Genomic DNA, 27,317 nt, shown 5'->3' with positions numbered 1-27,317 from the left:
GCAATAGAAAATGAAAATGGCTGGGAGTGAATGAGTTAAATGGTTGATCACGTGAAAATGACTTACGAGACATTTCATTTCATCAGAATGATGTCCATTTTGTATGTAGCGCATACACCTGATAATTCCTTCCTGGGCTTTGTAAGTGAGGATGCAGTGAGAGCAGAAGAGTCGGACCTCAACAGGAAGGAGAAGATTGCCGTCATTTACGGCAAACAAGAGTACATGTGGCAGGTAATGTAAACAAGTTATAATCTATATTATTTTCGGGTGTCGGGGGATTAAAATGTTTAGTCGTAATTAAAGGGATACTTGCCCTGCGATTGTCCAGGGTGTACCCCGCTTACTGCCCAAAGCCAGCTGAGATAGGCTACAGCACCCCCTGCGACCCTTGTGAGGAATAAGCGGTCAGAAAATGGATGGCTGGATAAAGGGATACTTCACTTATTTAGCCCATTATAGCAATAAAAAATAATATTTTGTCTATAATTAATTTGAGACCTGTTTTCTAGGTTTGGTTATGTGACATTCACAAGCTGAGCTGTGATTGGTTACCTGAGCCCTTGTGATGTCATTTTCAATCGACAGCAAGTTGCAAAATGTGTTTTTAAAGGTACTAATTGTACATGAAAAATAATGAAAATATCAAATTTATTATAGGCAAAATATTAATATTTGACGACTAAATAACTAAAGTATCCCTTTAATCGCATGACTTCAATAGGTAACTCACGATTAATCGCAAATTTCAAAAAATTCCAATTTCTTAACATAAAAGTGGAAATAAATATTAAGCTAATAGAAATATGGCTGCATCTTTTAGTTATTTATATAGTAATTTCATAATAAATCATAAAATTTATTTAAAATTTAAAAAATGCACAGTACTGTAAAAAAACGAGTGTGATATTGATTTGTGTTTAGCTCATTTTTTCTGCCACTAGATGGCATAATTACATCAGTGCATTTTTCTTTTCATATTAAGAGCTATCTAATCTTTACCATGAAGTAACTTGTGAAATTCTGCACATTTTTAAAATTGTAAAATACAATACATTATTGAATTTATTACTGCTAAATTTTGACGTGGACGTATCTGCTGCGTTGTGACTTGAATTCCCCCAGTGCAGGCTTTCCAAGTAAGGGGCGGTCATTAATCACTAGTTTAAAAAAAAATTAGTGGGGTTAAAGGAACTTTAAATTAACGCACTAATTTTGACACCCCTCATTTTTTACCTTTGTTACAGAAGTACATAATGTATTTTTCCCTTCAAGATGTACTGAAAATCATGCCATCTTTTGCTCCACCCCTCCCCCCAATTTGTGAATATTTTAGGGGCTTTCAGAATATGTAAAAGTGATCAGTGAAGAGCTGGAGACTCACGCAACAGTTTACCAGCCTCCCGGGCACGTCTCCACCTTACCCAGCTTTGTAAAGAACCACGGCCTGCTCTCTCAGGAACACTTTCTGAGACTCCTTCGCAGAGCCAAGGTCAGACCGTCACACTATCCATCCTTTTTCCATATCGCTTATCCTCTTAGGGTGAGAAGCGGCAGTAAAACAGGCCAATACTTGCCCCCTATCAGGTGTTTGTAGGTCTCGGTTTCCCCTATGAGGGTCCAGCGGCCATCGAGGCCATCGCCCTGGGTTGCGTCTTCCTGCAGCCGCGGCTCAACCCGCCTCACTCCTCGCACAATAACGACTTCTACAAAGGAAAACCAACAACGAGAAAGGTACACGTTTGAGTCAATCGTCCCTGTGAACAGGAATTAACTTTAGATCACAGATCTCCTCCCAGCACCCGTACGCGGAACAATTCATTGGCAGGCCTCACGTGTGGACAGTGGATGTGACCAACAAGACGCAAGTACGGGAAGCAGTCAAAGAAATTCTACGCACGGAGGTAACACTAAATGTTTTCATTGATGTGTAACCAAGAGGTGAGTCTCTAAGGGAGTGTTGTACTTTTGCAGGTGAAGCCTCTAACTCCTCGAGAGTTCTCTTGTGAGGGAATGTTGGAACGGGTTCATCATTATATCACACAGCAGGTAAATACTCCTATAGCTATATTTTAGATACCGTAGAATCAATACACAGTAGTAGGAAGTAACAAATACTATTTATGTTTCATAAGCATTGCCGTTTGACAACAAAAACATATGTACTTTTATTTTTAAGGCAGTTACATTGCTAGCATGACTTATTAACTCATTGATTCCCAGCCATTTTCGCTTTTCCTCTTTGCTCCCGGCTGTTTTACTGGATTTTGACTCATTTTGCAAGGTCCACAGAATATCGTGTTATTTTGGTTTGAAAACATGTAACCTACCAAAAGAAAGATTAGAGTCTCTTCTTTTATCAGGTAAAAAAAAAAAAGTATATTTCTGTTTGTTTCTGTTTTACAGCAATTAGCATTAGAATATAGCTAAGTTTCATCATTATTCACAAATCTATTTAGAACTGTGGGGAAATCAGCCTGTTTCAAAAATGGCCCTGGTTGATCTCTTATACTCTGCTGCCACCTCCTGACCGTTTTTGTAATAACTACCATTGCTTCAACCGTTCTCTGCAGTTCAGAGGCTGCATCAAAGCATGCTCTAGCATAAAAAACAAAACAAAAACGAATAAATACGTCTTTGGATAATTTAAAACATTTAAAATATAACGTATTTATACGTTTTTGGGAGCAAATGAGTTAATGATGGAGAATTGCTTAAAATGAAATGTTATCGGCTTGATGTTGTGTTTTTTTTTTAATCAATTAATATTTTAAGAGAGGTGATCAATTTACTTGATGACCACATATGAACAGTGAAATGACCAGTCAAATTCTTTATGTTTATCATTGATAATTTGCGTTAAATAACCAGCCAAGAAACTATCATAGCTAACAATTTAGCCACCTTAGCCATTATACTGCTGGTAAGGCTTTACGCAATAAACAACGAAGTCAATTTCTCATAAATTCAATAATTTCCTGCATTCATTCGAGTACAATTTTCAGCAAGTAAGGTGATATCATTAATAACCCGACGTGATTTTTTTTATGAACTTCGTCCCTCCAGAATTTCTGCACTCCATCAGTCAGCACGTGGCCGCCAGAAAGTGCGCTAAGGGTACACATGGGTCCCCTCAGTCAGTCGTGTGTAAGCGTGTGTGCACGCGCCTCGTTGGTGTGTGAACCGTCTCAGTTTCATCGCCTCAACAACCCGGATGTGTTTGCAAGGTGATGTTTTTGTTATGAGCTGCATATTTGTTGACTTCTTGACTACCCGTCATTTTTCTCTATCACTCTATTTGGCAGGCTTGCGATTGGTTGTTCCAGCATGACACAGGAAGTCAACCACATCTTCCCCGCCTACACCCCGTGGGGTCGACACTGTGGCCTCCAGCAGGAGCCGCTGCTGTTCAGCTGCGCCGGTTCGGACCCTTCTCACCGGCGTCTGTGTCCGTGCAGAATTTACCAACCTGGACAGATTGCACTCAGTCCTTCCAATTTGGACTTGTAGGACAATGTTTTACAATTTTTTTTTTACATTATATTTACATCTTTACCCGTCGAGAAAGACGACCAATATTTTTGCAGTATATAGTCACTTACAGTAGTTGTGAAACTCATCTTTTTTTGTCTGCATAACCTCCTGACTACCAGCAATTCAAATTTGTCCTCTGTAGTGGACCTTTTTAAACGTGAATATCTCCCACCCAGTGCATACAATTAACTCCATTTGTGCTCTATAGAGGACATTCAGAGCTTTCCAATGATACCAAAATTGTAGGGGTGGGGCTTTGCTACCTTTGGTTGCATCATAAAAGAAAATGTATAACACTTTTATTGAACAAATTTAGGCTTTAAATGTTGTTAGCATGTGTTCTATAAGACTCTTAAGAACACATTAAAGTATTGTTTGAATTATTTTAACTGTATTTGAGCCTAGCATTTAAGTTTTTAAAAATGTCCTCTGTAGTGGACACATAGCTTAAAAATAAAAACTTTTTTTTTCAAAAATGTATTTTGCAGTATTCCAGTTACTTCACAAAGATTGGGGAATATCAAAATAAACATGATTGGACTTTTTTTTTTTTTTCCTGGTAGTCAGGAGGATATTTGTATTATACTGAACCTAGTGGCCAACGTGTGCACATCAAAACTGTCATGGAACAAATTAAAATGGCAATTTTTTTTTTCTGCTTCACTTCTGTTGGCCAGTAGAATTTATTACTTTATTTATTTATTTATTTATATAGTGTCTATGTTCATTGCTAAAGAAGTTCAGCCCACATGTTTACATGTAATTGTTTCCGAAAACATGAATATTTGAGCCACAGATTTTTTTGCATTGTTATTGTAATCTTATGATTTACTGATTTATGTTTATGCCATGCTTGTTTGGTAGAATTTTGCCATGTTATAAATTAGGTAGTAAGTAGAAAAACAAATTATTTTCTATTAATCTCTGGTTCATTTGCCTTTGTTTTATTATGTTCTTATTGTAATACAGGTTAATGTACTGAATGTTTTGTAAAAAAAAAAAAAAATGGTAAAATGCGAAATTGTTCAGCCCTTCTTTTAAGCCGAGTATTTGCAGTGCAGTGAAGATGATAAGCCAACAATTTTTTCAGCTCCGGAAATCACCTGCTCGTACGTGACGTTGGAAGGATGGCGGGTTCATCTATTCCATGTTTTCCCCTTGTCTCTATTTCACTGTCTCTTAATTACGGTGAAAGTCGAACCCCTCTTTTTGGGTTCTGGATCCCGCACAACAAGGGATGGATGATACGGGTCACATTTGCATGGTTCCTTGATTCCTGGTGGGCTGTAAATGATGGGCCCGGGCCTCTTAGGAGATAGTGTGACAGTCTAAGTGATGAGGCTCATTATCGCAGTGAATCACGAATAACCTCTGGGTGCCTTTGGGTGGTCACTGCCATATGACCGTGATTATATTGTCATATAAACCGCCACTTCCCAACTGTCTTGGCTTTGTTTAAATTCCAAGCCCCCACTAGCGAAGGCCCGGCCATCACTGTTTGTCTTTCCAACACATATTCTGTCAGTTAAAGGCAGGATTAATGTTCACTTGAATGACATGATGAGAAATTATACTTTTAAATAGCTCAGTTTTAGGTTTACACCCGGGGCAGGAAAAATATGGCGAGGGTGGGGGCACATATAGTCTGTCGTTCTTTGATCTGGTCCAAAAGTTCATGATCTAAAGCCTTGCAAAATTTGTTGTATTAAATTAGGAGCTTGATTTTCAATATTGGTTAGTTGAAATATATTTTTGTTTATTTTTCTAGTTTAAAAAAAAATTCAGTTATCTTGTTAAGTTGATTTAATTAATGTAAAAAATGTAAAATAAAAACATTTTGAACATTTTTTAAAATGCATTTGATTATATAATTGGTTACGTAATTATTAATCCTGGTAAATTATCAATGATATAGCCAAACATGGAAATGTATTGCAGTATTTTAAAATGGACTATTTTACATAGCAGAACTATTTTTCAATCTCATCTACATGCTTAAAACTGCTGAGTTTAAAAAAACAAAACAAAAAAAACCCCCAAAAAAACAAAAAACAATATGGGTTAAAAAAAAAAAAAGAATTCCCAATATGGGTTGAAAATATTTATTTTTAACCCAACACTTTTCAGGGGAAAAAAATATTTAAATCACAAAACTTTTAAGTGTAAAAAAAATAAAATAAAATAAAATAAAAAAAATAAAAAAAATAACTTAAAATGGCTGGGTTAAAAATAACCCAATATGGGTTTGAAATAGTGAATTTTAAGTGAAAATTTTTTAGAAAAAAAAACCTTTCAACTTTAAAAATGCTGGGTTATTCATAACATAGGTTAAAAACAACCTAATATGGCTTAAAATTATCTTCTTTTTTTTTAAACCCAGCAATTTTACCCATATTTATTTATAATTTACCCATATTATCACCCATTTTTTTAACCCATCAGTTTTATGATTTAATTTTATTTGTATTTTTTTACCATTTAATCCAACAAATGTTGGGTGAAATGGTAAAATAATAATAATAATAATAAAATAAATAAAGAAAGAAATTAAATATAACCCAAAATGCATAAAAAGAGGAAGCAATATGGGATTAAAAAAAAAAAAAAAGTTATTTTGAACAATTGAGCAATTTTGAGCAATTTTAAGGTTAAAAACTCAAAACTTTAAACCTGTTATGTTAAAAATAACCCAACATGAGTTCAAACGAGTGACTGTTTTAAGAGTGTACAAACAGCTTGGTCCATCTGTCTGTTTTGAAATTAATTTTGAACACAAAAGTTTGCACACCCCCACCCCCGGTTTATACCAATTTCGAAGCGTCAGAAGTATGCCCGGCCTTATTCTGTCATCGTTCAATGCTCATGAAAGAAACAAAAGATAAGGTCCAAGATCCAGGCCATAATAAACCTTGTAAGTGATTGGTGCTGGCTCAACATGCCGCAGCTGCGTTCGCCAAAGCAGCGTCAACAAACGTTGCTATTTCAAACTGGAACGGATGGGAGACTTTTCTCGGAATTGACACGCTGGCCGACGTTTATTGGCAAAAGGGGAGAACTTTTCTCACTCCGATGCGCTCCGTGCGACCGGAATATATTGTCGCAGCGGGATGGGGCCGCGCTGCAAAATGATGATGTCATCACTGGGCTTGAAAGGGCCCGTGTAAACAACAGTTCTGATGACTTTGGTGGATTGTGGTCAATTCGTTTGGCTCTTTCACATGTGAATTCTGTTTAATTGTATGAGCCGCCCAACGATGATGAAAGACGACTTGTGTTTAAACTAAGACAAAATAAAACTGACTTTCGAGGTTAAGTGTTTTATGGCAGTGGTGGGCAAACTATGGTTTTTACATACATGTGAACTTTTAAATTATTATTATTTTTTTTAAATTTTATTTATGAATGATCTGTTCAAGAGGCAGCTGCGTACCAGCTCGTCCGTGTTGAAATAACCATTAGACGGTGTGAAAATAAGAGATGATTGATGGAGCAACCCGAAAAGGAAACACGAACTGGGGTCACATGCTGACAGACAGCGTGGAATGCTCCGCTACAGGTTCAGTATTGCACAATTTACATACGGGACAGGAAGTCTTGAAGGGCTTTTTCTTAACTCATTCACTCCCAGCCATTTTCACAGAAGTAGTCCCGTTCGCTCCCGGCTGTTTTGCTGAATTTTGACTGATTTTGCAAGGCCCACAGAATATTGTGTTCAATTGCTATAAAAGCATGGGACCTACCAAAAGAAAGATTAAAGTCTCTTCTTTCATCAGGAAAAAAAAAAATGTTTCTGTTTCCGTTTTGCAGCAATTAGCATTAGAAGAGAGCCAAGTTTCATCAGTTTTCACAAATCTATTTAAAATTGTAAGTAATTGAGCTTTTTTCTCTACATGGTTGATCTCCTTTGCTCTGCTGCCACCTGCTGGCCGTTTGTGTAATAACTACCATTTCTGCAACCGTTCTTTGCAGTTGAGAGGCTGCATCAAAGCCTTCAGTATGCTCTAGCACAGGGGTGGCAAACTGCGGTCCTCGACGGCCGGAGTCCTGCAGGTTTTCTAGATTTCCCTACTCGAAGTGCAGCTGATTCCAATTAACAGGCTCGTTATCAGGATTCTGCAGAGCTTGCTGATGAGCTGATCATGAATCAGCTGTGTTGAAGAAGGGAAATATCCAAAACCAGCAGGAATGCGGCCCTCGAGGACCGGATCTCGCCACCCCTGCTCTAGCATTTAAAAAAACAAAAAAACAAAACAAAACGTATAAATACGTCTTTGGGACACTTTAAAAAACAAAAACGTATTTACATGTTATTGGGAGCAAATGAGTTAACCTTGAAGAACTAAAATGTGGTGGCAAAGTCACACAGCCAAGAAAAACATACTACCTGTTTATACGTGCATTTTGTTGATATCTATTGAGTCATGCTGATAAACGACTGAAACAGTACGCACACAAAAGAGAAATGCTGACGAGGACAAAATCTGCATCACTCTCTGTTCGTCAATACACTTCCTAAAAGGAGATGGCGGGGGAAGAGAGCGTTTTAATCCCATGCAGCTGCTTTTATTAAAACGTGTTATTGGCGTGCCAAGGTTGTAATGAACAACTAAAAAGCTCCTCACTGGAAGCCAGTAAAACGCCGACAGCAAACGCTTGGCTTGGCTACAGCGCCTTTGGAAGAAGGCACAAAGGCCAGCTTAATTGATACTTGCTATTACAGACGGCTAATGACAATCAATCATACATGAATGAGTGAGAACATGAAGGCCAAAAGAACTTCCAGAACAGTCCAGGGTGGCCAAAGTCAGCTGGGATCGGTTCTTGCGCACTCGAGTACCCTAAATAAATTTTTTGTTAAAAAACAAACAAAATTGTTACATTTTTGTTTGTCACTTATTTCAAATGTGTATGTGTCTTGGTGACGGCTCAGGCTGATTGGCCCTGCAGTTAACATTTATGGCACCAGAGGGCGTCATTGCCACTCCAAGTGTCACCATACAAAATGTATGTAAATCTATACAAAATTTAAAATGTGTATGATAATGGGAAAATGTCATTCTCATTTATTTAGTTGCAATTTGAGAAATGACTATTTTGTAAAATGGACTAAAAATGTTAAATTGACTGTATACTGTATTGGAAATGACCATATATTGCTTTATTCTATTTTATGCTACTGTATATGATATGAATGTCATGACATGCTTTTTAAAATTAGATTAGATACTAATATAATGGATTAGATTCAAATCTAATCTAATCTAATCTAATCTAATCTAATGCCTTGTCAATTGTACTTCTGTCTTTTTCAGTTTGTGGCATTCATTTATGTAATAGAAGAATGTATTCTCATTTTTAAGTTGTATTTGTAATTAAAAATCTATTTTATTATTTTGATTGAAATTTACATTAAATCAATTAACCAATTATTCAATGAGATGAACTCGTACCTGAATAGTTAAATTGCCCAAGTAATATTTGTACAGTTTTGGTAAAAAAAAAAAATAAAAAAAAAATAAAAAATAAAAAAATACAATTACATTTTTTTTTTTTTTTTTTTTTTAATGATTTGCTAACAATGACTTAATATGATGAGCCGGTTATGCTAGTAGGCTAACTAAAGCAAACATTTGAATTATTTTTCTACGGAAGCGTATTGCATTCACTTGAAGAAGAAAAAAAAAAAAAAACTCCTGTTTTCCTGACTCATTTTTTTGGGAGCTTTGTTTTTTTTGGAGTATTTTTTTCTGTTTTTCTGAATATTTTTAGTCTGTTTTACTGAATATTTTTTTCTGTCATAAAAAAAAAATCTGAAAAACAGAAAAAAAAATACTCAGAAAAACAGGGGCAAAAACATTATTTAAAAAAAAAAAAAAACAGAAAAAAATTCCAAAAAACACCTACTACTATACGATAAGATACACCTAATACTAAAAAAAAAACAAAAAAAAAACAAAGCTCCCTAAAAAAATTAGTCAGAAAAACAGGAGGTTTTTTTTTCCAAGTGAATGCAACACACTTCCGTAAATTTTTCATTTTGACTGTCAAAAATATGACAAAACTCTTGAAAATCCTCACCAGGCGGTGTGTGGCTCTTTACTTTGCCGACTGCTGTTCTCAAAGATGGAGGACGCCATCATGAGTAAACGCAGTGCAACTTGCCTCCCACAAAATCTTTTGCCATCTTTCATCCCACACCTCGAAACAGCCTTCATTTTCTGGAGGCCCATAAATCCGCAGTTATTGTCCCATAAATGGCTCCTCTTGGGGTGGGATTTATAGTGAGGAGTGGCAATAGGCTGTGCAGCAGGGTAGTATGTGTGTGTGTGGGGGCAGCAGCCCACCTTTTGATGTCCTCTCTACTTAAGAGCGCTGCAGACACGCCTGCACATATGCCGCGAGGTGCCTGCGCCACACACGGCTAGCGTGCGCGGGCGCGTTAAAAGCTACGAAACGGCATTTCTGCTTTCAGTCAGAGTCATGGGATGGAACAGGCGAGCAGGGTGGTTGGCGTTAAGCGCTGCCACTTCCTCTGATGTCATGAAAGCCCTCTATGCAGGGGGTCTTTAAAAGTCTTGCCCCCCCCCCCCCCCCCCGTCTCACCCCAAACCACGGCTGATCCTGACCTTTTAAAAACTAAAGAATGAAGCCTTTTTTGTGGTATTAAGATGGAATAACACAGGCCCATGTTTTAATCTGGGTGGTCATGCGCTTTTTTTTCTTCATGTGGATTTTATTATACACGCACGACGACTGAGCATATTTCATTAGCGGAGTGATTAACAACGATGTCACTTTGACATGCTGTAAAAAGTCCGTCAGAGTCGCATGACAAACTGAAGGGAAAAGTTGTTACGAGGAAGGTGGTCCACCACAGGGAAGGCAGTGCGTGTTTGATTTTGACTTTAATGCCTTCTGGGTAGTTGTTGTGAGTCAAAACGGGAAGATTTAAATTGGAGATGAATGCAAGAAGAAAACACACCCATTCGCAATGGGAAAATTAAGCTGCTATTATATATTTTTAAGGAAAAATAGTTTGACTATTGGCGTTACTGAATTAGTTCTGTGTCAGTGTTTCTCAACCAGGAATCTGTGGTGTTAGTTATAATATATATTTTTAAAAAGATCCTATGACATTTATAGAAATGACTGTTTTACTCAAATGTAACTGAGACCATTAGCTACCTAAACGACAGAGGATAACAAGAGGGCTACAGCTATCGAGCTAGCTATTATATTCAGATAAAATATATTTTTGCTTAGGTAAGGAACAAATATGACCTATCAGCATCAAAATGTGTTGTCATTTTTGTTTATTAAACTGCCTTTGAAAATTAATTGTTGCTAGCCTATAGCCTACTAGGCTGATAGCTGCTAGAAGCTAGCTGCAGGCTACTAGCCGCTAACGCCGGTAACTGCCGCCCTATTAAACAATGGCAACAAAATTAATTAGCGTTTTAACGTCGTCAATTAGTAAATAAACATGATATTGACATGACATTGTATTGATGTTGCTAGGAAAATTCATGAACTTGCAAGGTTCAGGTTAGCATTTCTAATTAAGCTAACAAATGATAAGCACACTTCAGAAGAAGGACAGAGTTAAAATCTGACTTCTTTTAACACTGCAAGTGAATTTGTGACTCGCAAATAAGCCGGGATTCACTGTAATATTTCATATTACTCTCGCCATACAATTCGCTGTCGTTTGTTTCTCGCTGCCAATCATAACTGGAGAAGAAGATGGGGCGGATGATAGTGACACGGGCAGCTGTAGGCCGGTTACCACGGCGATGACAGCCGCCAGCCCAGGTGCGCAGGCAGCTGAAAAGTCAAGGAATGTGTGTGTGCGTGCATGAGAGACGTTTGTGATGCTGGTATCTCTGTAGACAGATATGAGGGAGCCGCTATTGAACGCACAGGTGCGTCGAGGATGAGGAGGGCATGGGAGAAGGTTCGAGAAAGAGCGGAAGGGGAGATCAACGGCGATAAGGATGTGGTTGCAATGTCGTCTGCTCATCAGCGGGGTGAAGAAAAAAAAAGTCATGTGTCTAACAGTGCCAAACTGAGCGAAGAGATGACATCATCACAGCCATGGTGATTCGATGACATCAGCTAATTGTTAAATTTGAAGAAATTGACCGATGATGTGGGGGATTCCGACAAGTCCCACAGTCTTTTGCATGTTTATCTCGTCCTTCCGCATCTCTCAATTGACAACTTCATTTGGGGCATTCTAGTACCTATATCACATTCCCAAAAATACCACAATCAAAATTCACAATTCAATTCAAGAGATACCTCTATCATTTAAATTCTGCATTTATTCCCAGTCTTAAATTCAACACTGCATTTTTACATTTTAACCACCTTTTCACCTCTTTAGCACTCACAAGCAATTTCAAGGAAAAAAAAAAATCCACTTTCTAGTTTTTATAGCTTTTCTACACTACAAAAAGTGCATTCCTCCCGGGTTGCACCTGTGAGCCCGCTACAGACGCTGCCACACCGCCTTCTTTCTTTTCTTTCCTCTTCCATTCTCATGCATTCTCACCTGGGAACATTCCAACCCCGTCCTAGCTAAAGCTGTTCCCTCCCTGGGGAGCAGGATTCTGAGGCACCATCACTCGCCACTTGGTGATAAACCGGCACAAAGGAGGCCTTGGTGGCCCCGGCTGAGGCCGCAAGGCGTGCGCCGCCACTGGGGAGCGAGAAGAAGAGTCCCCCAGTCCCCTCCCTCGACTTGTCCCGATTCCCAACAGTCCTCCATCATTCCCGCCGACCCAGGATGATGAAAACCCTGTCAGTGCGGATTAGGCAAGAGTGGCGGGCATCACCTGGGGTAATGACAGCAATAGAAGCCGCGCTATGTCCATCTTGCTTTCAGCTTGCGTCACTTGAAGGCAATTTGGGGATTTGGAATCAAATGAGAAGATTGAAGGAGCGTCCATTCATAGCAATGAAACTATAACGCGCTTCTTGATGATATTTTGTCATCAAGTAATAATGAGAAAACATCTGTTTTATTACTTCTCGACCAGTGTTTCCACTACCTTTATTGAGCCAAGGCACATACTTAACATTAGAAACATGTTGTGGCACCCCACCAGACAAAAATGTCACCCAACGTATATAAAGTGATACCTTGACTTAGATGTTGAACTCATTCACTGCCATTGACGGTTATAAACGTCAAAGATCCAATTTAGCCAGGATGGAATTGAATTAGTTAATTTGTTCCCCAAGTTAGAAAAAAGAAATTGGCGGGGTTTCTGAACCTCACTCGCCATTAGGACACAAAAACTGAATAGTCCAAAATGGTGACAAACTTCAGCTTTTTAGCTAGCCAAAATCTAATCTTCAACCTAATTTGCTGGCCCAACCTTGGGTAAAACACAATCTGCTCAAAATCCACAGTTACCCACCAAGTGAGTTAGGCAAACAACCCAGCATTTTTTAGCGTGTAATAATTCCTGTTCAAAACAACAAACATGATGGTTGAATAGAATCTTTAAACCCTATTCGCCAAACTCGAGTCCATATCGTGTTATTTCCACCTCCCATCCATCATATGGAAATCATCAACGCTCATTCCTTCTCTGACTTTAATTTACGATGACGGTTCTCGTGCTTTTCTACAACTTTCTCAAATCTGGAAAATTCCTCTTCATCCGCTAAGAATCTGGAATCTGTCATCTAGACTTTTATGACATCCCACTTTAACTGCTCGCCGTATTCCTGTCTGTCTCGATCGAACCTCTCGAAGACTTCAGCGAGTTAATCAGTGCCAACACACGCCAATGGAAGCCTCCGAATATAGCGCCGCCTCTTTGGTTATTCAAATTTGAGCGGCTCCTGATTACATCACCAACTTAGCGAGCGTGACGAGGCTCCAGTGTAGGCTGAGATGTTTGGGCTGAGGTCTGGTTGTAATTGTCAGGTCAAGGCTAAAAGCAAGAGACGCACGGGCCTTTGGAATCGGGGCCCCAACCCTCTGCAGCGACCTGATGGAGGAGATCACAAACTTTCTTTTGACTTGCACCCCTGCCAACCACTTTCACTTCAGTCACATCTTGACATTTTATTCGTGTGCCAAGCAATTTTACTTGGTTTTCAGTTTTTTGATTTTTATTTATAGTGAATATTATATTTCGACCATTTTACTGTTATCAAGTCAATAAAAAAATAGTGTACTTGCTAAAAATGTGTTTTTCTTGCTTACTGTGTAAAACACTTAAAGGGATACTTTACCTCTTTGACTGCCAAAAACGTTTAATGACGTATTCTAAAATCCTAATGAATGCCGCCATAAACGTTAATTTACGTTTATTACGGTTTTTATTTATTTTTTCCTCTGAATGGGCAGCGCAACATCTTGTGCAGCGCTGCCTTATTAGACAAAAATAAATAAATAAATAACAATTAGTGTCAAATTCACTGTTGTGCAAAAAAAATTATCTTTTCACAAAAACCTTGTTTTCTCTTTATATTTTTGCATTTTCACTCATGTTACTCACATGACCTAATTTCAAATGGCGATTACTAAAGAACGGAATAAGGTAGAAACATACTTTTTTTTTCTCATGAAAGAATGGAATCCAATCTTTCATATGGTATCCACCATGTTTATGTAGTCATACCACACAATATTCTGTTTGCTTTGAAAGATGAGTGAAAATGCTCAAAATCGGCTGGCACTGTTGGGGTTGTGGCAGTCAAAGAATTTCTTGTTTAGCCATTTTTGGCAGTCAAACATTAATATTTTGCCTATAATACATTTGATATTTTCATTATTTTTCATGTACAATTAGTACCTTTAAAAACACATTTTGTAACTTGCTGTCGACTGAAAATGACATCACAAGGGCTCAGGTAACTAATCACAGCTCAGCTTGTGAAAGTCACATGACCAAACCTAGAAAACAGGTGAGCTGTGGTTGGTTACCTGAGCCCTTGTGACGTCATTTTCAGTCGACAGCAAGTTGCAAAATGTGTTTTTAAAGGTACTAATTGTATGTGAAAAATAATTAAAGCATCAAATTAATTATAGACAAAATATTAACTTTTTATTGCTATAATGGGCTAAATAAGTGAAGTTTCCCTTTAAATTTTACTATACGTACACAATTGCACCACATTTGATTGTCTTTGTTATTATTTCAAACAAATTTAATTCCAAATCATAAAATTGTGAAAAATAGGTACAAGCAAATATTTTGGCATACAATTCGCCATCTTGTTGGTGTGTTAAGAGTAAAAATACATGCTTGAAAAACCGGATCAACTAAAGAGAATTTCCCATTTTTGAAAGAAATATACTGACACACTTTATTTGGGCCACTTACATGATGTGGCGGGGCCAAATCTGGCCCCTGCGCCTCGAGTTTCACAAGCCTTTCCAAAATGTTGTCTTAGAGAGTTTATTAAGTGAAAACCCACAATCGAATGTCTTTCTGATTTAACAATTGGGCGCATTTGATCTAATGTGTCATATGAAACAAAAACGACTGATTTACAGTGGAAACTGGGAGTCCCCCTGCCAATCGGAACCACTTGACACAGAACACAGAAGACTCAGATGGAGCACTGAAGGATCGTGGAACGGAGACAGAGGGATGAGAAGCTGGGGGCAGCTGAGGGACGGATAAGCGTAATTCCGAGGAGGCTGGCACGGAAAAAGTGTCTTGCTCTCCGGTGGGAGAAAAAGGACGTGAAATCGATTTCATGGAAGGGTGGCATAAAGAAGGAAGAAAAAGTGGGTGTGTTTGTTTGTGTGAGGATGAGACGGAGTCCAGTGTGGATTTAGCGCAGGGGAAAACAATGGATGAAGGAATGAGACCGGCCCATCAAAGAGGAGAAACGCATGAGAAACAGAATGAAAAAATACAAAATAAAAGTGACTCAAGGGTGGAGGAAGGAACTCACAACCTTCAGCTTGGGAGACAGCCGATCTACAGCTCCCGCTGTGTGTTAGTATATCGCTCATGTCAGCTGCAGCTGATTCCCTAATTACATGGAATCTTCCTAACTCCAAGAGACCAAAAAACGATGTCTTTGGTCTCTTAGAGAAAAGCAAACAGTAGGAAGGGCATAGCTAAGGTGGTAGTATGGCAGTTTACCAAGATGAAGGTCGTAACTTCATTACTCAACCCTTGAGTGACTTTTAATTTTATTTTTATTTTTTATTTTATATTACTGTACTCTCTTCCTAGTGTAAATCGTAACCTACTCTAAAACTGAGTCTATTTGGTCTCTCTCTAAATAGAGTCAAATTTACTCTACAGAATTTACTGTGTATATACAGTATTCAACTTTAATGTTCTATTGTTGTTTATTTATGTGCAATTTTCATTTACTTTTCATGTGCAATAGTTTGTATTTAATTATTTAAGTAGGATTTTTTTTTATGTTCCTATATTGAAGCGCAATGCTAATGTTCAAACTCCTTCAGGTGTAATACAACATAAAAGAAAACAAGGCTAGCCAATAAAGGCCCCACGTTTAATCAATTAATCATGAGACAAACTTATAAAAAACAAAAATCAACAACACACTCTCCCATGTACGTTTAACTGAAATACCACATCAAAGTTTCAGTATATAAACATGTGTAATTATCATACCAGACCAGCATTACCTTTTACTTACTTTTGATCACATGCACCTCCTGGAGAGCAATTGAGCACCACCAGGGTTGTACGCACCACATTTTGCTAATCCTTGCGACTACAATGCAATTTTTTTTTAAATCTTATTCCCACGTTTAGAAATGGATTTAAGACATTTGTGCTTTGTTAATTCAGTAATCCTTTTGTGTACCCCTAGAGGGAGCTTGTACCACACTTTTAACTCGTTCACTGCCTTTGACAAGTATACTTGTCAATTGTATTTTTTAGAGCGGGGATAATCTGACTATGCTCCACAGTAAAGGTCAAACTTGGAAACAACTTTACTGATGCCCAACCACCGGTAGATGACATCATTGCCCCGTTTTATACGAAATAAACACAGTTTCAGAGTCCATGGCAGAAATGGCTGTATTTTGGCAAACCTACATTTTTCTCCCGTCAATTATAAAAGAACCGGACGGGGCAAAGTGTAGGGAGTCTATTCTGTCATTTGGTAAATTCGGTTTATATATAATTATTGAACGTAATATTACATGGGTATTAAAAATGGAGTACAATACTCCAAGTATATACATAGAATTTGAAAATAAAATATGTTGACTGCCTTTTATGACATTCACAGACTTTTCCTGAAGTTTGGTCCTCTGCTGCTCATCTTAACTTTCCTTTGCCCTCCCTCCTTCCCTTCTGTCGCTCTCTTTCGCCATTTGTTTCCCCCTCTTGGCATGAGCAGCAGCATCTCTTTTAAGGAGCGCGTCAAGGGAGCTGTCTGCCTTTTTCAAAGGCCTTTGTGTCCAGCCTTTCTTCCCCTTAATTTGGTTTCCCCAAAACACTTTCCCATAGCACTGCTGTCTCGCCCGTCCCCCCCCCAAGCCCCCCCGGCACTCGATCTTCTAGCTACTTATCATTTCATACATTGGAAATCAGAAAATGTAACTACTCAGTCACAGGTCACAATATAAAAACAACAAATGAATACTGTAATGTGCCTTACTTTGAGCAGAGCAGCCTGTGTGTCATCCCTCGACTAGAATCTTCCATCACGATGCTGCTGTCAAGCCAGCTGTCAATCAGGTGATGGCAAACACCTGTAAATTTTATATATTTAAATATTATATATATTCTACGTAGGAGTCATAACTGGAGAACAACTTGACACATAAAAAAAATCCTTCTAAAATCAAATAAAAATCATAGTCAAATTTAATAGTGCACCTGGCTCTCCACAACGTCCTTGGCATCCCAAACACTTTCTTTCCCCATGATGTTACGACCATACAGGTATCTTCTGGGAGTATCCTCTCAGCAAACTGAAGGTAAAAGAAAAAAATATATTGTTAGTCTTATTCTTCAAAACAAGTTAAAGAGGTTAAAGATGAGACGTGAAAATTTGTGAGAAGAGATGAAAGCCGGCGTAGGCAAACAACGTGTGGAAACAAGCGTGCGGCGTGTGGTCCCTGGTGGGGGCCAAGTGACGCCATTTGTTCCTCGCATGTGTTGCAGTGGTGTCCTCACCTCCGGCGAGCACATGTGCTTTTAATCCACCGTGCATGGATGCACTCCTTCGCTCCATCTGCATCCCTTTTTTCCCCTTCTCTTGTGTCTCTTCACCAATCCCAAAGCTCCGTTCCTACTTCTTTAACACCGCCGTTCCTTGTGAGCAACCTTAGAGCTCGGAACACTTGTATCTCAAAACAACTGTTTCATAGAGATGAATGGAAATGCCAATAATCTGTTTCAGCCTCCTGCTCGTAACCTTAAATATCTACAAGTATAGTTCTAAATTTGATGTAGACAATTATGATGAGGATATATTTGGCATATTATGTGTACATGGAAAATGTGACAGAGTATTTTTGCCACCTCTGCTGTCAAAATTAAGTCTAGAATGTCTTTTGTTTTCCCATCGTACCTTTTTTTTTTTATCAACCCTTTGTGATTCCTCAAGGCACCAACAATTGCCATCCTTGGAAATCTTTTCAAAGGATTTTCCTATGGGTTTCACGGCAGAATGGATGACTGTACTTGTCTGGTCTCTCACATCCCTCGCTTCCCTGAGCAAGCCATGGCAATTTAAAGAAAACAAAACATCCTTCTGCTCTCCAGGGGCGTGCGGGTGTTTAGAGTTGTTTCTTAAAAACATAAGGAATCACGGCAACACAATGCGTCTTTTTGGAAATGCCGAAAGGCTTGGAATTCCTAAATCTGGAGCGTATCATCTGTGTTTGGACACAATGTCACCTTGTTACGACTTTTAGAACTATTAGATAGCTAGCTAGTCAGTGAGCTAGCTAGCTAATTAGACAACTAGCTGCTAGTTAGATAGATAGACAGACAGGCATAGATACATGTTATCCAGAAGTTAAAGTCTTACTGTTGATGAATCTGAGAATTAAACTAATACTATATAAAAAAAATTAGACATGTTATCACTGTCAGAGATTTTTGCGAACATATTTGTTTTGCTACATTGACAGTTTTGCCTGTTCACTGGTATTTTTGGGAAACCGAGCAATCCATCTATCTATCCATCCATCCATCCCATGTTTTCACACCTCTACGGGAAAAACACATCCTAAAGTTCAATTCTGGAAAGTGGTTTTCATTAGGACCTTGTGTCCACTTCTGGGACGTATTTGAAAGCCAAGTGCGGGTCACAACAGAATAGTTCGAACACTGTCAACAGTGGGATATCATTACAGGGACAATAGTGAGATGAGATGTTCCTTTAAAGGCTTGTATTACTGTAATTCTCCATTTGGATGATGGTTATTGAGCGTGATATATTCTGGGTCACCTCAAGTGCTCTGCTGAGACGAGCGGCACAATGGGACGACATTTGCTTCTCATTGACCTCCACCTTCCTCAATCTCAGGCCTCGCCTCGCACAGCATCTCCTGCTCTCCGGGTGGCCATTCGGATCGCTCTCACTCTCCAACCTTCCTCGCACATATGCAGCCTTGCACCTTTGGCCCGCAATTTTTTTTTGTTTTTCCACGTAAGAATTTAACCGACCATCAAAGCGCATGCAGCTGGGATCCAGAACCATGACCTGGGACCACAACACTAAGGAGACTTCCTCTACAGAGCCACATTAGAACTCTTGTCTAAAGCTATGTGGGCTATAAATCTGACAGCTACAACCTTCGATCCAGACAATTAGCCGTGTAAATTGAACAGAATTCATTTCAAATTCAAGACATGTAAACACAATTAATCCTTTGCAGGATTACAGGGATGGAACTCACTTTCATGAAACTTTTAAAACACCGTTCAGTGCAATTAATTGGATCATTTCTCATAGTACGTGATGATCTTTCAAAGTGCTTACGCAGCACATTGGTTGGAAATCATTGGTATATGAAACCCAAGAGACAGGTTCCAAAAAAACAAACAAAAAAACATTTGTTTTGTTTTATCCATCTCACTCCATTTAGTTCTGGTAGCGGAATCTTGTTTTGACATATTCTTCTTGGCAAATTCTAAATCATTTAATTGCCAAACCGTTCGAGTCAAGAGACACTCGGAAAGACATTTGCACATTCTGGACGTTGCAGTAAATGTAAAAAAGAAGCAGAAATCACGCTCCGTTTTCCACAATCAGTTAAACCTGATGTCAAACAACTCAGTGAAATTGTCCATTTATTTGGTTTCCAAATGAGACAAGCCACTACTTCAAAGAGATTGATTACCTCAGCCAAGCATGCATGAAATCACGAGACATAGTTTCGAGTCGCAGTGGAATTATGGCGAGCGCTGCCTTTTTGGAGGGGCGACCTTTCACGGCGGTTCAAGAGCACGGCCGTGCGCACACACATAGCTCAGACAGAAGCCCCCCACTCTGCCACCCCCGTCCCCTTTTTTTTTAGTCTGTTTGTGTAAGTGAAGACTCAAAGCGGAGAGAAGGAATGAGGATGGAATTGTGTGTGATTGGAGACTCCAAGGAAGAGAGAAGCAGTTGACAGCGTCGTGATGGCCGTGGGCTGGAAACAATTTGAAGGAGGTGGGAGGGAGGTAGGGACGAATTTAATACAAATTCTTCCCAGCAAAGCCATGTGTCCTGGTTGACCTGAGCTGCCCTGGAACACCTTCTCCACAAATTCACACCCTGGCCAACGAACGTTTTGTTTAGCGTGTTTGGCCGTCACCAGTGGTGGGAGTAAGTGACATATGAGGTGTGTCAGAAAAGTTCCAGGACTGGTTTCCCATGTTGACAGGACTGTGGAAGATCTGGGAAGAATCCTGCATAAAGGCATAGCTGAGAAGGCTTAGAGAAAGCATTAGACTCCATGTGGATTACAAGTAGTAAGTCCCAAGTTATAACCTTAACAAGTTACACCAAGGCAGTAATGAAAGTCAAGTCAGATCTTCACTAAATTCCAACCAAGTCACTTATGCGAAGCAAGATTTCCAAATTTAACCAGTAGGGATGTCACGATAAAGGCTATATCGTGATATCGTGACATTAAAACTGCCACAATATCGTCTTCGTCATATTCACAATATTTAAAAAGGAACACATCTGTTCAAAAAGTCAGGTTGATTTCAATTTGTGCAGTTCTAGCACCTTCTGGTGGCTAGTTTATTACTGCAATGTAATTTTCATTAGGGATGTTTTGGCCTTCTATGTTTAAAATTATGCTAATTGTCAGATGAAGGGGAACCTGTGTGCCTCAATATTGTTATTAGAGATTGTAGGTGGTTTATATTAGGGGTGTCACGATTCGCCAACTCCACGATTCGATTTAAATTTCAATTTTGGGGTCACGATTCGATTTTTTTTCGATTTTTTTTTTTTTTGCGCTCCCCCACTTTATAACAAAGAGGCATATGCTTCTGTAGGCTAAGGCTAGTCTATGATCATTGGTTCTATTCATTGTACAGTAAATCTTATTTCAAAAGATCGGCTACATATAGGTGATGCAATTCCCATTATTTTTGTGTAAATTTAAGTAATATATGATAATTGAAATTAGGCAGGAATGATCAAATTCAAATAATTTATTTACAATATAAAGTTAACCGTCTTGTTCTTACTGAAGTGTAAAATAAAAAATAAAAAAACAAAAACAAAAAGTCACAGAGGGTGCCTGCCATCTATTGACTGTTTTTGGTTACAACAGTGTGCTGTGCATTACTCTTAAAATAATGTGCAATGTGCAACAACAACAAAAAATATATTGTATCCAAAGTCATGGAACAAATACAGCCTGAACAAACTATATCTCAACAGTTACAGTTGCTGGGCATACTGTAGCGTGGTTCAAGTACACTAATTAAATGTTTGAATCCAGCGTTTTGCATTGAATCGTGTGTCCTCTCTTCTATTTCGATGCTCGAAATCGTGACGTAATTTCGATCGATTTCGAGAAAAAAACGAAATCGTGACACCCTTAGTTTATATGCATTGTTATGTACAAAAGCACAATATTGTGTTTTTTCTTTTTTTTCTTTTTTTTTTACAATATTGTGATCTTTTGTAAATATCGCCAACGCCCCCACAATATCGTGATAATATCGTATCGCGATGTTTGGATATCGTGACATCCCTAGTAACCAGGCAAGCCAAGTCGAGTCCTGGCTACCAAGCCAACGTCAAGTCGAATCTCTGATCAATTAATCCAAGTAAGTCAAAATGGGAAACTCACGTCTGATTCAAGTCAAGTCATGTGACTTCTAGCCTCCTCCATGCTGGTCGTCACAAATGACAAGCTGTCACATTCTTCTCCAGACTAATACGTCCGTGTTTGTAACAAATACCACGTTCCAAAAGGAGAAAGTGTCCGCCGAGTCAATCATCTCAGGCTCAGAGTGACAGTTGATGGGGCCCCCAGGAGGAATCTGGTTTCACACTTGCTTGGAGTGCTTTGTCACTTCACATCTCACCATGCGTACTTAGAGAAAATCATCCTGCGGTGGATTAGCGCCTCTCAAGATGGGCTGAGACTGATCAAATGATGAACGCACTTCAAATGGTTGACTTGGTGGAAATGTGGAAAAATGAGAGCCAATGGAAGGCGGGGATTTGAAGAACAGACTTTGTTATCATAGCCTTATCAAGTCAGTCTGTCAGTCCGTCTGTCTATGCACTCTAGGCTGAAATATATGCCAGAAACATCTCACTTTGGATTTTTTTAAACTCAAAGCTTTCCAATCCAAACTCTACTTATGCATCATTTGTCCCGTTTTCATTAATCAATTAATGACATATTTGGCAAAAAGCGTAGTCATCAACTGTATAATCCTGGCTTCTTGTAAAGGGAAACCTGTCTCATCTCGGTGCTGCTGGCAATCACGATTGACCACAATTAGGCCAATTACAGCTAATTTTAACGACTGGGACAATTTGATGACAGGATTTTATGGAAATAGCTGTCCCGATTTTCACCATGCTTCTCTCATCATGGAATTAACCAAAGGGCGGAAGACAGAGTGGAATACCATCAGAGTTGGGGGACCTGAGTCACCTGACTTGAGTGGATTCAGACTTTGATTTCCGCCACAGGATCTCAACACTTTCTAGAAACTTGACAAGCATTTATGAATATGACTTAATCCCACCTTTGATATTATGACTGGCTAAAACTATATGATTTGACTTTAACTTGCTTAAACCAAGTAACTTGAAACTTGAATGGTAAGATTCAAGACTTACTTATAACTTGCCCGTATGTGTCAGTGCATGTGTATGAGTGTGCGCGCACATTTCTATCCCAGTGTTGAGTGTTGTTCAAGAGGCATCTGTAGTCCCTACTGTTCCAGAGTTGCAGGTGTCCCCGCAGACTGTCCCATAGTGAGCGGCCCTCTTTTTTCCCCCCAAGGAAAATGCTTTCAAGAAGGCTTGGATTACCACAAAGCCGCACCGACATCTAAGAGATGCCAGGAATGCCCTTCTGCATCAAAGGGGCAGCATTTGAACATTTTTATAACGGCAATTAAACAATAGGAAGGGAGCGGGTGCGAGGGTATAGAGTAATGGAGAGGACGGCGATGGAATGACTGCACCTGTTTATGGTACATTCAGATGCACTTGGAGTGATGGAATTATTCTAATCTCACTCATATTATTTTGAATATTAAGGGAAAGCATTACAATGCTGCATGAAATTTATCAACGGCATTGGGTACATTATTTACAGTTTAAGTGTTAAGTGGCTCTGTGGTTGGCATTGAGTTTCAGGGATTAATGGATAGACGGATGGATATATGGATAACTGTAGGATTAATTGTAAATAAGTTATCATACATTTGTTGCAATGAAGAATTGCTTCTGCTTGCAATGAAGAATGCTTTGCTTTGTTCCCACTCACATTCAAATAGCCTGGCTATTTGAAGACGACTCAAAAAGCTGAAGAACCACAACATCTAAAGCAGCAGAATGGTTCAAGCCAGTCTGCTGAGGTCGCCTGTTTTCTTGTTAAGAAATGATTGGAAACTTGACCACACGTACTCAGAAATCTTCCACTCGTGTGCACAACACATAGACAAACAAGTACACTGTGTTCCAACTATGCCTTACATTTGCATTTTTAGGGTTGGAACACCGATGTAACTAGGGGCGTGGAAAAGGCGTGGAAAACCAAGAGAGAGGGTGAGGAGAGGAATCTTCAGAAGTGAATTGTGTCAGTCAGTTCCTTTCCTCTCTCCTTGCGAGCCCTGAACTGAGTGTCTTCTCTCCTTTTTGTGTCGTCTTTAATAGATGTCAAACAGGTAAGCCTGACAATAACTAAATAGACAGGTACAGTAGCTTACTAGCTAGTTAGCTCAAGATAGATAAATGGATGATAGCAAGTTGCTTGTTAGATAGCTAGCTAAGCTAGCTTGAAAGCTAGCTAGCTAGAGAGAGATAGAGATAGAGATAGAGAGAGAGAGAGAGAGAGAGAGAGAGAGAGAGAGAGAGAGAGAGAGAGAGAGAGAGAGAGAGAGAGAGAGAGAGAGAGAGAGAGAGAATATTTGTACTGTTTTCAACCTCTGTGTATGACAACACAATGTTATAAATACCCAGTTGAGATCTTGTGGAGTTAAAAGGTGGAAAAATGTTCAGGGACCACAGTGACATGGAGGAGCATCAACCAGGGAGGATTAACGATGACAGATTTGGAAAAGCAAGATATTTCCTAACCATGGCCTTATAAAAGAGAATTCTTTGATGTTGTCGGCTCCAAGAATGATTTGTGGTGATTGTGTTGTGTCTCGTGCCAGCCGCAAAATCTCTTGCATCTGGCTTTCAAATATTGTCTGTCAGTCTAGTGTGAAAAAAAAGAAAAAAACATATAAAAGTAAGGTGTAAATGTATTTGTTATTATTAGCTAACTATTGTTTTTTTGTTACTCAGTTCACCATGTTTGCTTAGCCACAAGAAAACTAGAGATGTGACTGTTCAGAATTCACTCATTCAAATTCATGCTAAATGGGAGTCAGCACATATCTTCCACGCGATAATTTTTGGTGTTCTAGTCGCCTCTTCCTGACATTTTATTGATTGGTTTATTTTTGGTCTTTTAGAAACTGGATCTAAAAAAAAAATAAAATAAAAATCCTAAAATGTTCTTTAGGTGGGCAGGGAAAGCCTACTAGAACATCTATTTATTTATTTTTTTCAGGTTAATCAGAGGGACTTTAAGTGGTGGCAGGTTTGTGCTGACGTTGCTTAACGTTGACTTGAATAAAATATTTGAGTTGTACAGATTTTAGGTCACAAGTTTTGAAATGATTTATCTCTGTGTCATTTTTATATATAAAATTGAACAGGGTGTGTAAACTTTTTATATCCACAATAAATCCAAAATGTAGCAACTTTTGTCACCTCCGCTAAACACTGGATAGGTGAAAGAAACTCAAGAGCTTCAGGTGAACCGATTATGGCATGTGAATGTTGACGTTGTCATTCTAATGGACTCCCGGAGTCAAGTGGAGAACGGGCAGAAATTTTGGCGACTTGGGAGGATGCTTGGAACATTTTGAGACATTTGACGCCATGTGTGGAAAGAATATTGTTTCTGATTGAACTCCATCGTGCCAATGTTTCAACAAGCCGTTCTTTTGCCAGTGGAAGTCGGTTTTCTTTTGGGGGGGGACACCGCATAAACCTTTGAGCCTCACACATTTCTCTGCAAATTTTTAATAGGTCGGGAAAAACGCAAGCCACAACGAGGCACGCAAACGCGCGCATTTGGCTTTTCCCAGCTTGTAAAAATACGTGTTCCCTGCACTTTTTGTGTGCCACCTGTGCTCACTCGCAAGCTTCAGACATTTCAGCCAAAAAAACAACCCACTTATATGGGGATGTGAATTTTTGATGCATTGAATAGCTATTTTGCTATAATTGGCAGCCGACAAGAGGGAGCCGATGCTTTGGGTTGGGTTGTGACGCCGTACAATTGGCAAAGCTGCACCTAATGGATTTTCCCTTTTTCATGCTCCCATTCACTAAGTTCCCAGCACTTCCCCAGCGCTCTCCGTGTGATTTGGGGAGCTTTCAGTCGGCACATCGCGTGCGACAGCGAGTACATTGGAACAATCCGAGGCAACAGTGTGGGTCAGCGTGAATTTTACTGCGGGTGCACCTGTTGTCATCCAGGCTGGGTTGGAATGAGTCCGCACACAAGTGTGGCTAAAATGCTTAACCATCTGGACAATGTCTCGAAAAGCTCACAGCTTTTATCTGCGATGTAGACAAGTTTGCAGTGAATAAATAACTAAATAAATAGTTTTCTAAAGTTTTCTACTGTAAATAAGGTTTTCCATAATTTCTACATCATTTCTAAATGCATTTATTTTTTAAATTATTATTTTTAAAAAAAAAAAGTTCTGGGACTTCCCAGAGTCAGCAGTGACAAATGTATGCAAAATTAAATGCATCTAATTTGGGGTTTTCGTCAGGGTTCAAAAGATCTTTGCAGACAGTGAAAAATTGTCCGAATATGTTCGAAATATGTTCGTGTCTTTGCAACAAATAAAAAGCGTCTTTGAATATCTTACAAATCCTGATGAAAACACAAAATTTGCTACGTTCGCAAACATTCACTGCTCGGTGAGATTCCAGCTTTATCGGCCTTCAGATTCGTAAAAAAGGTCGATGCCGATATTTGGCATGTTGACAAATATCGGCACCGATAATCGGCCTGGCCGATGATCTGTCTTTCCCTAATGTAGACCTTGGGTTGGTTGCGTGTTGATATGTTCTTGATCGGGATTTACCATATATACTATAACTCATTCCGTATGAAGCAAATGGTGAGTGTGTCTGGTGCACTGATTGGCTGGTGTCCTGCTGTGGACATATTAGAGGATTTTTTTTTCAGGAGTCGAAAAGCAGAAAGCGTCTTTAGACTCTATAAAGCGTGCTCATATAAAAGTGAAATCACCATCTAATTACAGGTGGGTCGCACTTGTATGGAGACTAAAAGTGGGGTTTGTGAGGGTGGAGGTGGGGGTGCTATATAGAGCAAGGTCAAGCCGTCCTTTGACCTCAAAGCATGGATGATAAAACACTAATTGGCTGACGCAAGCGCACACTAATGGGCAGTTTATTTGTCTTGACATACTCGTCATCTAAAGATAACATCACTGGCCACTACATTAGGTACACCTACAGAATCTGATGAGATGCATTATACAAGCTGAAGCAAAACATTATATTGGAATTTGATATTTGGTCTTTGCATTTGAGGGAAGAAAAGAATTTTGTGTCAAGTTCAAGTTCAATTCTGAGGTCAGTGAACAATAACCGAAATGCAAGATTTCAGAAAACAAATTGAATCAATAAACGTGAACGAGGCACAACAACATCTGATATCGGGCGGAGATACGGTGCACCATGCAAAGAAATCGGGAGAGTATTCCCTAAAAACACTGGAGGCCAAGTGAAATTGAGCCTAATTCCCAGGAATGCCGCTTCCGTCTGGACACGTAGATAAAAAATAAAGCTTATTGTGATAGCGGGGGTTCAGCCCGCAGGTAGAGTAATGAAAAGAAAACGGGCAGAGCTCCCATTGCGGAAAACATATAACCTTTCACCCCGCTTACAATAAGCCATATAGATTGGTACCTCCAAAAAATTTGCTACTCCGAACACTACCTACCTAATATAGTGCTTACCTTACCATGTGATTTCCAACTTTTCGTGAGAACACTTGCACAATGTTGATTCCA

At 39.1% G+C, this 27,317-nt stretch overlaps 1 protein-coding gene and 1 long non-coding RNA gene across 3 annotated transcripts in view; one reads left to right on the top strand and one right to left on the bottom strand.

Moving 5' to 3' along the window:
* The window catches only part of LOC144005504 (alpha-1,6-mannosylglycoprotein 6-beta-N-acetylglucosaminyltransferase B-like), a 13,652-nt gene extending 9,168 nt beyond the window's left edge, over window positions 1-4,484 (top strand). Inside the window, exons 11-17 of one of the 2 annotated variants that reach the window (XM_077503753.1) lie at window positions 110-234; window positions 1,337-1,492; window positions 1,588-1,734; window positions 1,788-1,904; window positions 1,975-2,049; window positions 3,067-3,227; window positions 3,306-4,484. In XM_077503753.1, coding sequence (XP_077359879.1) covers window positions 110-234; window positions 1,337-1,492; window positions 1,588-1,734; window positions 1,788-1,904; window positions 1,975-2,049; window positions 3,067-3,227; window positions 3,306-3,510 — 986 coding nt within the window. In that variant the 3' untranslated portion in view covers window positions 3,511-4,484. The remainder of the gene's footprint in view (window positions 1-109; window positions 235-1,336; window positions 1,493-1,587; window positions 1,735-1,787; window positions 1,905-1,974; window positions 2,050-3,066; window positions 3,228-3,305) is intronic. The other variant, XM_077503752.1, reaches the window with a different exon arrangement.
* On the bottom strand, window positions 1,347-27,317 carry LOC144005505 (uncharacterized). The gene is made up of 4 exons (XR_013279587.1): window positions 27,264-27,317; window positions 17,379-17,473; window positions 17,158-17,251; window positions 1,347-1,706 (listed from the first exon to the last, which is right to left on the bottom strand). It is a non-coding gene; the product is annotated as an uncharacterized LOC144005505 (long non-coding RNA).

Source organism: Festucalex cinctus, chromosome 17 (genome assembly GCF_051991245.1).
Source record: "Festucalex cinctus isolate MCC-2025b chromosome 17, RoL_Fcin_1.0, whole genome shotgun sequence".
Taxonomy (NCBI): Eukaryota; Metazoa; Chordata; class Actinopteri; order Syngnathiformes; family Syngnathidae; genus Festucalex; species Festucalex cinctus.
Note: the sequence above shows the minus strand (reverse complement) of the source record. Positions and strands in the feature narration are given on the sequence as shown.